Source organism: Coenobita brevimanus, chromosome 111 (assembly GCF_032717465.1).
Source record: "Coenobita brevimanus isolate Jiangsu-jjx chromosome 111, ASM3271746v2, whole genome shotgun sequence".
In the NCBI taxonomy this organism is placed as follows: Eukaryota; Metazoa; Arthropoda; class Malacostraca; order Decapoda; family Coenobitidae; genus Coenobita; species Coenobita brevimanus.
The window spans coordinates 7,257,149-7,274,731 of record NC_137064.1 but is presented as its reverse complement, the minus strand read 5'-3'; the positions used below and the strand labels follow the sequence as shown (position 1 = coordinate 7,274,731).

At 43.1% G+C, this 17,583-nt stretch overlaps 1 protein-coding gene across 2 annotated transcripts in view; it reads left to right on the top strand.

The window, feature by feature from the left end:
- The window catches only part of LOC145417886 (cysteine desulfurase-like), a 126,842-nt gene that overhangs the window by 41,452 nt on the left and 67,807 nt on the right, over window positions 1-17,583 (top strand). For both annotated transcript variants that reach the window (XM_080286501.1, XM_080286502.1), the window contains exon 7: window positions 5,550-5,761. In XM_080286501.1, the coding sequence (XP_080142627.1) occupies window positions 5,550-5,761 (212 nt within the window). The remainder of the gene's footprint in view (window positions 1-5,549; window positions 5,762-17,583) is intronic.

The window sequence follows — 17,583 nt, the reverse complement described above, 5'->3', positions numbered from 1 at the left end:
CATCCCTTGGATATAAACTCCGATTGAAGTGCCTTAATTACCCACTAAACCACCAAGTACACTAATTTGGTTATATGGTTACCACGCAGCGTAGTAAATGGTTTATTGGTGACTGGAAACCATTTGGCTTGTCATTCAGTGAAGAGTCACCCATGAGCAGAAGGAAGAGGAAAGAATGAAGGAAAAAAAGACAGAAGAGGACGGAAGGAAAGAAGCGAGGAAAGGGCAGTCACCCGAGAGCAGCATTGTATCAAGTGAATGGAAGGTGTGTCCCCAGTATAAATTGTACCTCATATGAGGCATGCAACGTTGCCCATGCAGACCTTCATTGTGCCAAATATGATTTCAGCAGCTCAGCAAGAGTTAACCTATAAGTTGTGGTATAGGGAAATTTGCCAGGTATTTCTCGTTTTATAGAAAGTTTTTACAATAGATTTTTTATTGTACTGGCTCCCAGAACTTGTGATGAAATGTGTGTGTAGCGTATGCACCATGTGAGGACAGGAGTGAGACAGAGAAAGTAAAGTTTTGGGATGAACTGGATGAAGTAGTAGGAGAAATGCCCAGGAGTTATAAAGTGATTGTAGTGGGTGATATGAATAGTAGAGTAGGCACTGGTCCTGTGAATGATATGCATCCATCCATCCATCATCCAGTCCTATGCCTCCCCATGAGGAGCATAGGAGCCCAGGGCTAGGCAAGTTGGTCCTAACATTTAAGATGAGAGTGACCAGCCTCACTCATCCTGAGTGGCATTATATGAGCAATAAACTCCAATCATCCCTTGGATATAAACCTATCTATCTATCTATTGCCAGACTCCTTAATCCCGTACAGGGTGGCCACAAACAAATCACCTCCATGTTGCCCTGTCCCTGCCATTTCACAGCCCTGCTCCCCTCCTCTCATATACCTCTCCACTCCTTCCCTCTATCTCATCCTTGGCCTCCCCCTCCCTCTTCCCCCCTCAACCTCACTCACATATACTCTCCTCGTCAGTCTCTCACTCTCCATCCTCTCCACATGGCCAAACCACCTCAGTGTGTTCCTCCTAACGCTTCCTATCACATCCACATCCACACCACAACGCTCCTTTATATCCTCATTTGTCAGCCTGTCTCTATCATGTGACTCCACAGGCTCCTCTTAAATAACTCATTTCCATTGCTCTCACTCTTGACTTGTGTCCTTCCATGAACGTCCAAGCTTCACTTCCATACGTTAGAGTTGGTATCACAATACTGTCATGTAGTAACTTTTTCACTTCCATGCTCACTTCCCTGTTTCTTATCACTGCTTTCAAGGAACCAGCAATCTTTCTTCCTCGTTGTACCCTTTCAAGCACTTCCCTCCAAATTTCCATCCTTAGTCATCACACTCCCCAAGTACTTAAACGTACTCACAGTTTCCATTTCTTCACCATCCAACCTCACTGTACGTTCACTGACATCACTTCTCTCAAAGACCATTGCTTTACTCTTCCTTACATTCACCTTTAGAGTCTGTTTCTTACACAGTCTCCCAAACTCATCCACCAGGCCTCGCAGCTCCCCTTCGACTTCACCTAACAACACATATAAACCTACTCTGGCTTAATCTGATTGAAGCACCTTTTTTACCCACTAAACCACATCACCACCCTAGGGCAGGGTAAGGAGTAAAGCACAAGGTGCCATAATTTAGTTATATGGTTACCATCCAGCATAGTAAATGGTTTCCTGTTGTACAGGAAACCACTAGGCTTGTAGCTCAGTGTAGAGTCACCCATAGATAGAAGAGAAAGAGTGAAGGAAATAAGGGGGAGTGTAAAGTCACCCATAAGCAGAAGGAAGAGGAAAGAATGAAGAAATGACAGACGAGGAAGGAAGGAAGAGAGGAAAAGGCAGACACCCAAAGCAGCACTACATCAAGTGAGTGGGTGGTGAATGGGATATAATGGAACACCAAGAGAGAATGATAATGGGAAGCAACTGAAGGACATGTGTCAGGAAAGTAGGTTGTACATTTGTAATTCTTATTTTAAACACAAAGATGCACATAAATATACATGGTATAGAGGGAATGGAAATCATGTTGAAAGGAACCTGATTCATTATGTGCTTGTAGAAAAATCGATGCAGGGTAGTGTTCCTGATACGAGGGCAGTGAGAGGAAGATGTGGAGGATTGTCAGGTCATATGATTGTGGTTTGCAAGATCAAGCTGAAAGGAGTGAGGTGGAGCAAGAGAGAGAGGAGCTGTGAGGGAGAGAGACTGAAAGTCGAGAAGCTGAGGATCAAAGAAGTGGAAGATGAATGCAGTGCCAAAGTAGGGGAGGAGTTAGAATCAGTGAATTGGAATGAAATGGACCTGGACAGCTTGCAGAATGTTTATAGGGATTGCTTAGTTAAGAATGCTAAAGCAGTGTGTGGTGTGGTGTGGCACCCTCCATCTCATCCTTGGCCTGGCCCACCCTCTCCCTCCCTCCACCTCACTCACATACACTCTCCTTGTCAGTCTCTCGCTCTCCGTCCTCTCCATATGGCCATTGACTTGCATTTTATGGTGCCTGTGATGATGCTCTTCTCTCTGTATGTTGTATCTGTCTGACAGAGCTCAGAGAGTAGTTGTGGACAACACTTACTTGTGCTCAGTTCCCATTCTGTATGGAGTTCATCAGAAATCTGTTTTAGTTCCAGTTGTATTCACAGTTTATACAAGTAGTTTATCTTCTCTACTTGATGCACATGATATGTCCTGTCACTTAATGCTGTGACACTCCACTTTATGTTAAGATGACAGATGTTAGTGATACCAAGAATAAAGAGGAATTCCTGATGACTTCTCTAAAAATCTGGATGGCAAAGAGGAAACAAGCTGAATGATGGTTAAACAGTGATCATTATTTGTGGAAACAAGAGGGGTGGTGATGCTGCTGATGCTCTGACTCTGACAATTGGTGAGTCACAACTGCATCCAGCTAGTTTTGTCGGAAACTTATGTGTACAGTATATTTTAATTCAAAACTAAAGCATAAAGAATGTATTAATCAGGTTGAGAGAGGTTGTATTTTGCCCATCAGAAGCCTGTACTCTTTGAGACAGCTGCTGAATAGACGTTGCCTTTGAACACTGGTTCATGCCTCTTGTTGATTATTGTAATTCATTATGGATTGGCCTCCTGAATCCATTAAAGAAGGTTCACTCCGTGATGAATAGTGCAGCAAGGCTTATCTTTAGCCCCACTCCATGAACCCTAACCATCTTATTTCACATAAGTTGCACTGGTTGCTAGTAAAGGCTAGAATTGAATTTCAACTGTGTCATTACTTTTAGGGTTCATAAGTTTGATGAACCAAATTTTGTTGCTGAATTGTTAAAATTTCATTTGACATGCCCAAGTGGGATGTTAAGAAATGAAGATAAGTCCTTGCTCTTCGATGAGCCTGCAGCTGTTCATCAGTCTTTCTCTGATTGGTCTTTTTCCTGTACAGCCCCTTGGGTATACAGTAGCCTGTAATAAATTGCCATTATTTATGAGGCGGTTGACATCTGTTGAATCTTTTAACGGGCATCTCAAAGCCATTCACTTTTCATGAAGCGACAGTTTGGGGAGAGGTGTTGTGACAACCAATTGTAGAGTGCAATTGCCACCACTTTTTTTTTTTTTTTCTGATGAACTCTGTATTGTATATGAATGATGTCACAGTTATTGTAACTGTAATGGTGTAAATGAGTGTCGAGTGCTTGTGAATGCCTTTTTATGAACTGATGCATTTGAGAAACAAAAGACCAGATTATTAGTATTGTTTGATTGAGCCTGTGTAGGTTTATATCCAAGGGATGGTTGGGGTTTATTGCTCACATAATGCCACATAGGGATGAGTGAAGCTGGTCACTCTCATCTTAAGTGTCAGGACCAACTCACCTTGCCCCAGGCTCCTACGCCTCTCATGGGGCGACATAGGATTGGATGATAGATGTATGGATGGATTATTATTATGTCATCCATCCATCATCCAATCCTATGTTGCCCCATGAGGAGCGTAGGAGCTCGGGGCTAGACAAGTTGGTCCAGACATTTAAGATGAGAGTGACCAGCCTCACTTGTCCTTGGGTGGCATTACATGAGCAATAAACCCTGACCACCCCATGGATAGAAACCTGCCCAGGCTCAATCCGATTGGAGCGCCTTAATTACCCACTAAACTGCCAGGCGCCATATTTTGGTTATATGATTACCACCCAGTGTAGTAAATGGTTTCCTGGTGTACAGAAAACCATTTGTCTTGTCACTCAGTGTAGAGTCACCCATAGGTAGAAGGAAGAGGAAAGAATAAAGGAAAGAAAGACAGAAGAGGGAGTGTAAAGTCACCCATAGGCAGAAGGAAGAGGTAAGAAAGAAGGAAAGAAAAACAGAAGAGGAAGGATGGAAGAGAGGAAAGGGCAGACACCCACAGCAACACTATATTGAGTAAGTGGATGGTGAGTGCCCCCTCCTGTTACTAATTATTATTATTATTATTTTTATTATTATTATTATTGTTATTATTATTATTATTATTATTAATGGAGAGAAATTGTGAATGAATAAGTGATGACGCAGCCCTGAGGGGATATTCTCCCGCATTTGGTCTGATCAGCTAGTCAGGTCAGGTGCGGGTAAGGGGATGGGTCTGTTATGATGTGGCAGGGGTAAACCAGTTCTGCTGTCGGGCCCTGCTGCGGATGTCACTGATTGCATTGCGCAGTTGACCCTTGTGCGGTGTGATGCGGTGAGGATCTGTCCGTTCTCGCCTTTGGAGCTAAGATGCGAATGAATGTGTTTGAATGGATGAGTAAATGGAGAGTGAGTCGTCCTGTCTCGGCTACCTCCCTTTCCTTGGGGGAAGCAGCCTAGGTATATAGATAGATAGATAGATTATTATTATTATTATTAACACCATACACCAAGCTAGTGATGAGGAGCATACATGTGGTAGTGCTGTGTACCCTGGATGTAACTGCGGCTTCCACCAAGGAGCCCAACCTTGTCACATTTCCATACAGAAGGATCCTGGTCTGACCCTGATGTGGTCCTGTCAAGCATGAGGTGAAGCCAGATCTTTGCACAGTGTAGGAACTGTGCTGAACCTGTAGGATGGCCTCACAGAAGCAGTTGCTTACATGTTGTCAATGAGTATGCTTTGCAGACAAACCTGGGTTAAACAACAGCAAGAACACCTAGGTGTCCAAGGTTATTTTTGTAGATACAGTTAGTAAAGTATGAGAATATGGTTACTAGTACATTGGTACAGTGCATCTAAACTTAGTGCTTAAAAATGCCACTTGTTGGCTTTACCATTGGAATGCTTGTGCAGTCCTTTGAGGCAAAATTCTGGTCTCCCCTATAATATATTACACTGCTGAAGCTTTAAACCTTACTGGCTATATCAGAACACTTGAAGAATGGCACATTACATTTGAAAGCTATAGAGTTCAATGCTGTTGAGTTTTGGTAGTGTGTAAATATATCTGTATACATGCAGTCTACACAAATTGAGAGATTATATTCCACCTCTTCACCCCTCAGATCTGGAACAGTGCCCACCCCACTGGTGGTAGGTTTGGGAGCAGCATGTGAGGTAGCACGCAGAGAAATGTCATATGATCATGCCAGAATTACCAAGCTTTCTAACAGACTTGTGGAGTTTATCATGTCTCGAGCAACACATGTCATCAGGAATGGAGATCCTGACCGATCCTATCCCGGTTGCATCAACCTCTCCTTTGCTTATGTAGAAGGTAAGGTTAGGTTAAAGTGAAAACATGTTGGCTGGTGCATGCTTTGCTATTATAGTTTTTGTTAGAGACATTCAATGTCTTGACTTGGTGGTAGATTGGGGTGCCCATCATCCACTCAGTTGATGTAGTGCTACCGAACTTAATTCGTCCTTCACCTGTATTATTCATTTTAGGTCTTCTATAGATAGATAGATAGATAGGTCTGCTCTTCTCACTTCATATTTTCTTCTGTCTTTCCTGTCACCTTTTATTACTGTACTCCTTTCCACTTCAGTGGCTGTACATTAAGTGACAAGCCTAATAGTTTCCTGTAACCCAGGAAACCATTTACAGTTGTTGGTGGTTACTCCATAACCAAATAATGGGTATTGTAGAGCCTTCTATGGTGCCCCTGTTAACTGAGTGGAGAGATGCAGATGTGGTGTCCATCCAGGAACAAAAGCTCCATCCTCCTCCCTGTGCCTCGCAGAGGTGCCCTACACCTTGCAGAGGTAAGGTGCCGTCCACTGCAAATGAACATCAGTTCATTGCATGGATGGCCGTGCAGGGGCTGGTTGCTTACCTGCATTCTACCACTACTACTACCACTACCACTACTACTACTACCACTACCACTACTACTACTACTACTACTACTACTACTACTACTACTACTGTTACAGTACTGCTACTGCTGCCACTGCCACTGCTGCTGCTGCTGTCATGACTCCTTCAGTTTACAGTTTGACCAGCACACTGGACTCTGATTTACCTTCTTACAATCACTTATAGTTAACTGTATTGTGTTTTCTTTGCATCATCTCATTGTCTCTTCATGTGACTCAGAAGAACCTGTTCAAGTCAGTGTATTGAGTGATTTAACAAATTCACCTTTCATTAACCCTTCAAGCCAATGACATATTTTTAATCATTTCTTGCTGTCTCAGGATGGTTCTGTCTATCTCTGTCTATTGCCAGACACCTTAATCATGTACGGGGTGGCCACAAATACGAGGGGTGATTAGAAAGAAATGACAGTGAGTCCATAAACTTTTATTAGCATGAAGAACTATCAAACTATGACTCACATTCCTTCAAAGTACTCCCCTCCAACCTCTATGCAGCGTTCCATTCTCTTTCTCCACTTCATGAAGCAAGCGTGGTACTCTGAAGACGGTATACTTCGGAGTTCTGAATTGACGGTCCGTGCCAAGTCTTCGATGCGATGAAATTGCTTCCCAGCGATGGCAGATTTAATTTTTGGAAACAACCAAAAGTCACAGGGAGCCAGGTCAGGGGAGTAGGGTGGGTGGGGGAGCAGAGTTATACCTTGTTGTTCCAGGTACTGCATAGTGAGGCGAGCTTTGTGGGGTGCAGCATTGTCGTGGTGCAGCAAAAGGCGAGACCGACGGCGGGTTGGTGCGGTGTTGGCCTTGTGTTCCAAGACTTGTGGAAGGACCTGGTCTGTGTAGTATTGGGCTGTGATAGTGGACTTTTCAGGCATCACATCAACGCATATTGGTCCTTGAGAATTGAAGAAGATGGTGAAAAGGCGCTTCCGGCTGCGAAATCCTTCCTTCAAAATCTGAGGTCGAGGGTCTTCATCGCCCAACCACACCATGTTTGACTGCTTGTCACGGGTTGAGAAGAATGAAATCCAACACTCATCTCCAGTAGCAACATCTGAAAACCGTTTTAGACCATTTGGTTCAAATTCAGCAAGCCAGACACGACAAATCCTCACCCATTCAGCCTTTTGCTCATCAATCAACAAATGGGGTATCCATCGACAACACTTCTTCCTCAGGTGTAATTGTTCATGCACGATGTCATATGCACTCCCATAACTGATATCAAGCTCCAAGGCTAAGAACCTAAGAGTTACAGTTGGATCCTCGTCAATGATGGACCGTGCACGGACAGTTGTTGCTTCGGTCACGGATGTCCGGGGGCGTCCAGAGCGTTGTTCATCTTTCAGTTCAGTTTTTCCTGCTGTGAAAGCACGAATCCAGCGGGAAACAGTTTCCAGGGAAGGAGTAGTGTCTGGATAAACTTGTAATAATTCCCCTCGAATCTCTGTTGCTTTCTTTCCCAGTTTCCACCTCGTAAAAATGTAGAACCTGCAGCCTTCTTTCGAGTAATCCATGTTTCTGGCCAGAGAGCAAAAACAAGAGTGAAGCATTCACTCACAACAATAAAACAAGAAAAGTCAGGCATACGGTGACAAGTTCAAACTCGTAAGGACAGGCAACTCTGCACTCTCCTTGCTCCCCTACCTCCCATCATTCAAGGTTTTCATGTCATAGCACGAACTGTCATTACTTTCTGATCACCCTTCATAAATTGCCTCCATTTTGTCCTCTCCTGTGCCATTCCACTGTCCTGCTCCCAGCTCACACCTGCCTCTCTCACATACCTCTCCACTCCATCCCTCCATCTTATCCTTGGCCTCCCTCTCCCTCTCCCCCCCTCCACGTCACTCGCATACATTCCTCATTCGTCTCTCGCCCTCCATCCTCTCCACATGGCCAAACCACCTCAATGTAATTTTCCTAATGCTTTCTATCACATCCACACTACAATGCTCCTTCACTTCCTCATTTGTCATGTCTTTCCATGCAACTCCACGTGCTCCTCACAAATAACTCATTTCTACAGTTCTCACTCTTGACTTGTGTCCTTTAACAAGGTCCAAGCTTCACTTCCATATGTTAGAGTTCGTATCATTTCTGTCGTGCACTGACTTTTTTACTACCACACTCACTTCCATGTTTCTTATCACCGCTTTCAAAGAACCTGCATCCTTTCTTCCTTGTTATACCCTTTCAAGCACCTCACCCTCTAAACTTCCATACTTACTCATCACACTACCCAAGTACAAGTAAGCCCTTCATTCACGCGAACTTTTTTCATATGATTTCGGTTATCCACGAATTTTTCGTACAATAATTAAAACATAAAATTAGAGTATTCAAATAAATAATTTTAATATACAAGAGAAATAAATAAGATATAAAAATGCCTACCTGCTGCTCGTGTGCATACATATATATATGTGTGTGTGTGTGTTTGTGTGTGTGTGTGTGGGAGGTCGGTCTACCATGCACCACACAGTCAGTTTGAATCCGACGGTCGAACCATGCATGACTCGTGAATTGTTATTTGCGGCTTATTTTTCTGCCTTCCAGTGATTGCTTGCCTTGTCTGCCAACATGGGGCCTAAGCATAGTGCGAGTGATGCATGTGGTAACACACCAAAATGGACTCGTAAAGTGATGTTGCTGACAGAGAAAGTTAAAGTGTTGGACAAACTTAAGGGAGGAATGTCGGCGACAATTCTCCGTCAGGACGATTCCCCGTCATTTATTTACATTGTACCAGTTTATTTAGCAAGTACAGTACACTAGTTTTTTACTTATATGAGTTATAAAATCTCCCTGAAAATAAGTTATTAAAGTATTAATTAATCAATAATAAGTATAATTATAGAATGACGGGGAATCGTCCATGTTTTGATGGTGAATTGACTTCATGGTGAACCGTCTCTGAACCGTGTGTTTGGGTTGAGTCAACTGTTCTTACAATAAAGAAGACAGAACGTAGCATACGGGAGTCAGTGAGGGTTAGTGCACCAGACTGTGCTAAAGTGTCTCCACCTACGCCTGTGAACTGGCTCGGAACCATATGTTTGGGGTGAATGAGTCAACTGTTTGGACAATAAAGAAGGCAGAATGTAGCATATGGGAGGCAGTGAGGGTTTGTTCACCAGACTGCTGAATTGTCTCCACCTATGCTTGTGCTTGTCAGGTTTCAGTGTATAATTTTTTACATTTTTGTTGTTTTTCATACTTTATGCTAGTTCATATGGCGTATGTGGTGCATAAATAGTATTATTCAGATGTAATATACTTAGTATGTAACGCCAGTAATTTTTCTCCCACCGGTTGATACCAGTGTAACGGTAAGAATTTTACTTCCACCGTTATTTTTCAATCAGTGTAATGTTAAGATTTATAATCTTACCGGTTGTTGGTACTGGTCAACTTACCCATTGATAATACAGATGGTACCCGACTTAGTCTCCCCTCCTTGGTTAATAGAAAATTCACTTCAGTAAAACAAACGGGGGAGGGGGTGGTGTTTTGACTTGGTATGGTAGATGATAATTGTTTAAGAAAAATTTTGGTAGCGTTTGTAGTTCTTGGCTGAGTCTAGATTAAGTCAGTACCACATGTGGTTGTTGTTCCCTAAGCGAAGGAATCTTGAATTGGAAGGGGAGTGAGTTAGGCATGAGGACATAATTCCCTTGATTAGGTATAACAAGAAAAAAAAATGACATATACTTTACTCTACTTTAATAATTTTATACTGGTTTTCAAAAGATATTTTTAATTACATGACCTTTTGTCATATGAAAGAAGGTTGTACATTAAAACCATGGTTTGGGTGATCATTCCTACAACATTGTCACCAGGCGAAAACAATTTGGTACATACAAGCGATTTCTGAGGTCATCGTACCTTACTTTTTTTTTGTCAGTTATTCTTGGGCTCGACAATAGCCTCAAGACAGGTACATTTTTACGAGCTTGGGTTGTCTTTTCGGGCTGGCATAGCCTCGAACCAATAAAAATAATTACTCTTGTTCTATTTCGTCCGTATAGTATACTCTCATCATGCAATTCTCTATAATTCACAAACACTATCAATTCATAATTATTAATAGTTCATAATCATCATTACTACATAATCACCAAAAATGCATAATCACTCGGGCTTGTGTAGCCTCGAGGAACAACTCAAAATTGCATAATCACCAAGAATACATAATCACTCGGGCTTGTTTAGCCCTGAGGAACAACTCAAAAATCACATTATTGCTCACAACCACTTAGTTCCCTTCCACGCTCCTAATTTTCTAACATATTAATTTAAGAGAAAGAAAACAGTTAATGGATTTGAATTTCGCCTTTCCGTTACAAGATCACATCACTTTTAAATTTCTATTCCTTATCTACAAAAAAAAAAAAAAGAAGTTCACTTGATAGATCAGTGATACCATTTCAACTACATTTGGTTTATAAAATAATTCATGGGTAGTGTAATGTGTGTATGTAAGAGTCTATGGGCAATACCACGAGAAGGCCTCGTGCACACTCTGACGTTGCCGGTGTCTGGGGACTGAACCAACGTCCATTACACACGATGTCTGAGCAGCGAATCTACGTTAAGCTTTTAACAATATTACTTCATATGGTTCACACCAAGTAAGGATTAAACAAGGAAGAAAGGGGGGGGGAAGGGGAATGTGGACAGCTCACCTGAACCAACGTCCATTACACACGATGTCTGAGCAGCGAATGGGGCTCCCCGGGTACGCCAGAGACGCCACTGCTAGATCAAATGAGTTGGTGTTTTTGGAATATGGTGGGTTTCAATTCTCTTCATAATTTATTTAGCAGTGTACACATGACGCCAGGACTTTTGATTGAATTGGGGAAAATTTGGGATTCAGTCCTTACTTAATTTAGATACTGAATTTACCACTATCCCGCCTTGAATTTTGGGGCAGCTTATGCCATCTAGTGACGGCTAAGGCAAGCGGGACTATTAAATCCTCACAAATGACATTATTTAGGCCTTTTTGACTGTCAATCTTATGGGTTCTAGCAGCTTCATTAGTAAGCATTTCACAACTAGGATACGGAAAGAATTGTATACTCATCATTACTCTGTTTAAGGTTTAAACTTGGCGCCCAACAACGATGCACAAACAAGGAGAAAAGCTGCGCGCATCTGTTATTCATTACTCGACCAGACGGAGGAATTCCCATAGCTTAACATCCACAACTACATCACCCAATGCATAGATACAGAGATGTATACATATAAAAAGTAAAGTTAACCGTACGTCAATCATTAACATATGAATTACTACTTAGGACAGGAATTTGTAGACTAGTATTCAGGTTACACCCTATCGAACTTAGAAATTACAGTACCTCTAAACACATACATGAATACTAAATTTGTGGCACTACACGACTCCCACGTTCGGAAGACAAATTTTACCCAAGTCAGTCATCTATGACATGTGCATGGATGGAATGTTGTTACTCTTATAACTGCTATGAACACTTGAATTGGAATACTCTTCCCCACAATCGGTGGCACCTGTCGGTCCACATTACACACCTGATGCATACCTCGGAAGGTCGCTTACTCACTTCATTAGGAGATATGATCACTCCTTACACTTAATGTTAGGAGGGAATTTATGCCCCAGTCAGCCTCAGGTTTTGGAGGATAGCTTGTCGCTCACCTGAGCTCGACAGGGTCTCTCGAGAATGAGATCACCACGGGAGGCGCTTCCTTCCACTCTTCCATTCGCAATCACATTCACTCTGTTCTTTTGTTTCCAGCTTTCCTCCCGCAAAAAGGTGAGCGCTCATTCTGTCCTGAAGACTCCACTACCTCACAAACCGTGCTAACTGTAAGGTGAGGGGATTAATTACTCCCCTCGAAGTAAGGCACTTCCCGGTTCCAACAGGAACTCGTCTCTCTTTTTTTTCTTTTTACACCCACTCCTCGGAGATGAGTCCACCCGGAACATAACTTTAAGCAGTTATGTTTCACAACATTCGTCTCATGCACTTATCTCTGCTTTTCTAGCTAACACTCCTCTATGAGCCTCCGTGGGGCATTCCTCACTTGCGGTGGTAATCGCTCATCTTCGGGTTCCGGGGCGAGCTCCTGTTACAACGGTTCTAAGAGCCATTCCTCGGTACCGTAATATGGTTTTACCTTTTCAGCAGCCCTTTGTATTCTTTTGACACTAAATACATTTTCAATGACGTAAACACTTCCATCTAGCAGCACTTCGATCACTTTATACTTGCCGTTCCATTTGGCATTTCAGTTTCCTACAGGTACCCGGCTGTATGGTCTCTTTTTTCGCCCACACTAAGCTATTGACTCCAACCTTCTGCGCACTCCTCCACCTGTTGGCCACCTCCCTGTATCGCCTGGTCATTTTCTGGTGGGTACCTTTGATGAGCGTGTGCGTTATCGCTAGGTCGTCCTCCTCTGCGTCCACGGAAGGCAATAAGGTACCAATGAGGCGAGGGGGATGGCGTGAGAAGAAGGCATAATAGGGCTGTTGTCCCGTGCTCGAGTGCTTGATTTATGACGGTTTGGCACGACTGGAGCAGCTGAGGCCAACGCAAGGGGTGTCCGTTGCAGAGAGATGCTAGGATACTTTTCATAGTCCTAGGCATCCTTTCAGTGGTGGAATTTCCCTGGGGATGATAAGGGGTGACATAGAACAAGTCCACCTGGTTCCTCCGGCAGAATTTCTTGAACTCTCCACTCGTGAACTCTCCTCCATTGTCCAGCACGATTCCTCGTGGCGTCCCAAAGTCGGTGAAGTATTGCCCAAGACAGTGTATGATGTGTTGTGTATGTTTATCTCTGAGTGGGTAATATTTCACAAACCTACTGTAGTGATCTATCACAGTAAGGACATATCAGTAGCCCTGAGCTCCAGCAACCATATCAGTCAAGTCGATCCCGATACGTTCCAATGGTTTACTTACAGGCGGGAAACCTTTCCAAGGTTGCTGCAGCCCAGTTTCACCTTTGAGTCTTTGACAAGTGGGACACAGTTTCACATACTCGCATACATCTACTTTTAGATTTGGCCAATAGAATAGTTCTTCGGCTTTCTTAATGGATTTTTTCTGACCTAGATGCCCTGAGATTTCATGAGCGTGTCTTATAGCTTCTTTGGTTATTGACTTAGGAATCACCAAACAATATTGGATGCTACCATCATTTGTTTCACGAGCAAAATATAATAGTTCGTCAATCAATGCGAACTGGCTCAACATAGCTTTCGGTAGTCTTTTAGCAGGGAGCTTCTCACTACGCAAGTATTTAGCTAACTCATCCCACATGGGTTCTTCTCGCTGCTTATCTCTCATTTCGTCTCGACTAAATCCAAGCCAGTTGGTTTCTGACTGGTGGAATATCACTCTGACAGGTCTAGAAAGCTGATCGGCGACTACATTATATTTACCCTTGACATATTGCACGTTGTAGTCGTACTCACGCATCTCGAGAATCCATCGGTTCATACGTGGGGATTTGGTTTTTCGCTTAAAATTGCTGGTAAGCGGTTGATGGTCTGTCAAGATAGTAAAGTGGGAACCCCACAAGTAATGGTGAAAATTGCGGCATGTGAGAACGACTGCCAATGCTTCTTTGTCAGTTGCGGAATATTTTCTCTCGCAAGGATTGAGCTATTTGGAAAAGTAACCAGTAGGCAAGTTGGAGTTGTCTGGTTGTATCTGGCTCAATACTCCACCAATATGGGTGTTGCTCGCGTCGGTGGTTACAATGAATGGTCGAGTCTCATTGGCTCTTACCAATACTGGCGCATTCACTAAGCTCGACTTCAATTGATCAAACGCAGATTGACACTCATCTGACCATTCGAACGCTACTCCGGATCTTGTTAAGTTAGTAAGGGGAGCTGCTATTTTTGCGAATGAAGGTACGTGTTTTCGGTAGAACCCGCACAACCCAAGGAATCTCCGGACTTCTTTTACCTTTGTGGGTCTTTTCATTTTGTTGATAGCCTCTATGTTTTTTGGGTCCGGCGTACTCCTGGCCGCTGAGATTTTATGGCCAAGAAAGGTTACTTCTTTTAACCCAAAAGTACATTTACTTGAATTTAACTTGGCCCCATTCTGTGTGAGTAAAGTGAATAGTTGCTGTAAGCGACTCAACAACATGGGGAAGTCATCAGCCCAAATTATCAAATCGTCCAAATAATTCTTTACCCAGCCTTGCTTCAACAATGGAGTAAGAATGTCCTGCATTCGTTGGGAAAATATGGCTGGCGAACATTTTAGTCCGAATGGTAAGCGCCTAAATCTGTAAAGTGTGACTCCATCACTGAATGTGGTTAAATCACGACTTTCCTCGTCCAGCATGATTTGAAAATATGCCTCACGCATATCAAGAGTCACTTAGTAATTATGACCTGCGGCCTGCTCAACTAATTCTTCCAGTCTGGGCAGTGGATAGATATCCGTGGCTAGATGTTGATTCACGTGGCGATAATCTAAACACATGCGCTTGCTGCCGTCTGGCTTGTTAACTAATACAATAGGAGATAACCAGGCAGCTGTTGATCTTTCAATAATTTCTCTCTCTTCCATGTCTTGCAACATTTCAGCGATCACCTGTTTAGCTTGTTCAGGGTATCGATAGATCGGTCCACGGCTGGGCTGTGGATCTACTACTTTAATGTGAACGGGGGGACCGCTGATGGTTCCTAGTTCTCCTTTTTCCAAAATGAAGAGGGGATCGTGTTGCAGAATTACGTTAGCTAATTCTTCTTGTTGAGCTGAAGCTAAGTGAGGCCATGTCTGTTCGTCAATTAGCTTTTGGAGTCGTTGAACACGAGTTCCGCTTTCATCAGTTCGATCACTGGTAGGGATCAGGTCATTATGAATTTTGGTAACTGAGTTGACTGTACTTACAGGAGGGTCGTCAATAATTTCATAGGAGCCTAGAATGGTACCTATCCGAAACAGTTTATCTTGTTTGGCTCTATTATTGAGGGGTAAATAGACTAGGCCCTCTGAATTCACTTGTAATATGTAAGGGTGACTATTATGACTGAAACGCTCTTGTGGGTAAAACAGTAAAGTGGTTTTAGGCTCCTCACTCACTGGCACGGCAATGAATTTGGTTTGATATGGGGTGAGTCTCTCTATACTGTTACGAGATTAATTTGCTTCAACTGTTGAGGGTTCCTGATGGCTCTGATAGGTGTGGCCTGGACTCGCTCAACTTTACCTTTCCGCCGCGGAGCATAGTTTACGACGTACTGGGCTCCTCCCCACATCAGCGCTCGTTGCGCACCATTCCAGATCAACGGAGATTGTCCGAGGACATCACATCCCAGCAACATTTCAGTAGTCAAGTAGGCGTTCAGGACGACCGGACACCACTGTTGATGAACTTTCTCATCTCCCACTCTGATATCTACTTTGACCATACCCAGGATACGGAGTGGCGCTCCTGTGACTCCCTGTAATCTCGGTGGATTTCTCCTCGTGTTTATTTCTGTTCCTAACCGCTTCACGGTGGCCTCTTTAAGTAAGGTATATCCACTCCCTGTATCAACTACAGTTTCCACTATCTTGTTATTCACGCTGACGCTTATACCTGCGGTTAGTCAAATAGACTGATGGGGGAACTTTGTTTGGGTGGCGATCTGCCTCGCATTTGGACTGGGTGGGTGAAATTTGTTATTGCTCCGCGTCGCTGCGCTGTGGTCTATGCGACCTGGGCAATCATTACTGCCTTTACGACATCCCAACCTACGGCAATCAAAATAGCGGCCTGGTGGTGGTTTGGCCCAGCATTCTTGCAATGTGTGTGAACTCTTCAGACAGTGACTACAGTATTTTCGCCTCAGTGTTACAGGAGATTGTTTTTGATTGAGTTGTTCTAAATTTGTTTTCAAATCCCTTAATTGAGCTCTCAATTCAGTCACTTCCTTGTCTGACTTGGGTTGACGGTTATCATGGGATGGTCTTGGTGGAGTATCAGCTACATTTGTATCTGAGGGATCTTCACTTTTATTGTCTCTATTCAGCATTGCATTAACTCTGGTGGTGTACCTCTCTTCGAGAAGCTGCCTTTCATTTTCGATCCTGTCAATGAATTTACCGAGTGGATATCCGTCATCAAGGTAACCTTCCAATTTTTCCCTAGACTCGGGTGGAAGACCATACCACAGTTTCTTCTTGATCCATTTATCTCGCGAGGGAAACTTTTCTTTTGGAAACTTTGTTTCGAGAGCCGCATGCTTACACATGAACCTATGTACAGACGCCTGGGGTGATTCTTCCCAGTCATAGGTCATGCTCTCTAGCTCTTGCCAAGCTCGATCTACACTCAGCTCGATGGCAAACTCCGCACTCAAGAATTTTTTTAGCTCGGGCCATGACAGTGCAAAATGCTTCTTTTGATAATTATGAATGAAATTGGCCAATTCGGAACCCATTCGACTTTTGGCAACCTGGATTCTGGTTGCGTTACTGGTATGAGTTTGTTCCACTGCCTCACAAAACATTTCGAGGCGAGATGTAGCTTCTATCCCTTGAAGCTGATTTAATTCCAAAATTGGGATATCGCGTGGTTTTGTGAGAAAGTGATGTGAATTCATAATGTGTGAACAAGGGGTCGAGTGTGAAAGCAACGTTCTATTAGTAGTACCGAATTGTTCCTCCACGTCATCCAATTGAATGGTTACATGATCTCTCCCCACTTGTGACGGACGATCAGCTTCCGGCTGTGACTGAGCAAACAACTGTCCATACAGAGACATGGTGACCCTAATTTTCTATTCTTACTCACAAAAAAAAAAAAGGAAATTAACTTTTGAAATGTTGTCTCTCTTTACCTTTGACATTCTCACTCTCTTTGCTATTCACTTCCCATCACTTTCTCACCAACGCCACTAACTGGGGAACGATGAATATCCCACCGCTATTGCCACCAGTGTAACACCAATAATTTTTATCCCACCGGTTGACACCAGTGTAACGGTAAGAATTTTACTTCCACCGTTATTTTTCAATCAGTGTAATGTTAGGATTTATAATCTTACCGGTTGTTGGTACTGGTCAACTTACCCATTGATAATACAGATGGTACTTGACTTAGGTTCCCCTCCTTGGTTAATAGAAAATTCACTTCAATAAAACAAATGGGGGAGGGGGTGGTGTTTTGACTTGGTATGGTAGATGATAATTGTTTAAGAAA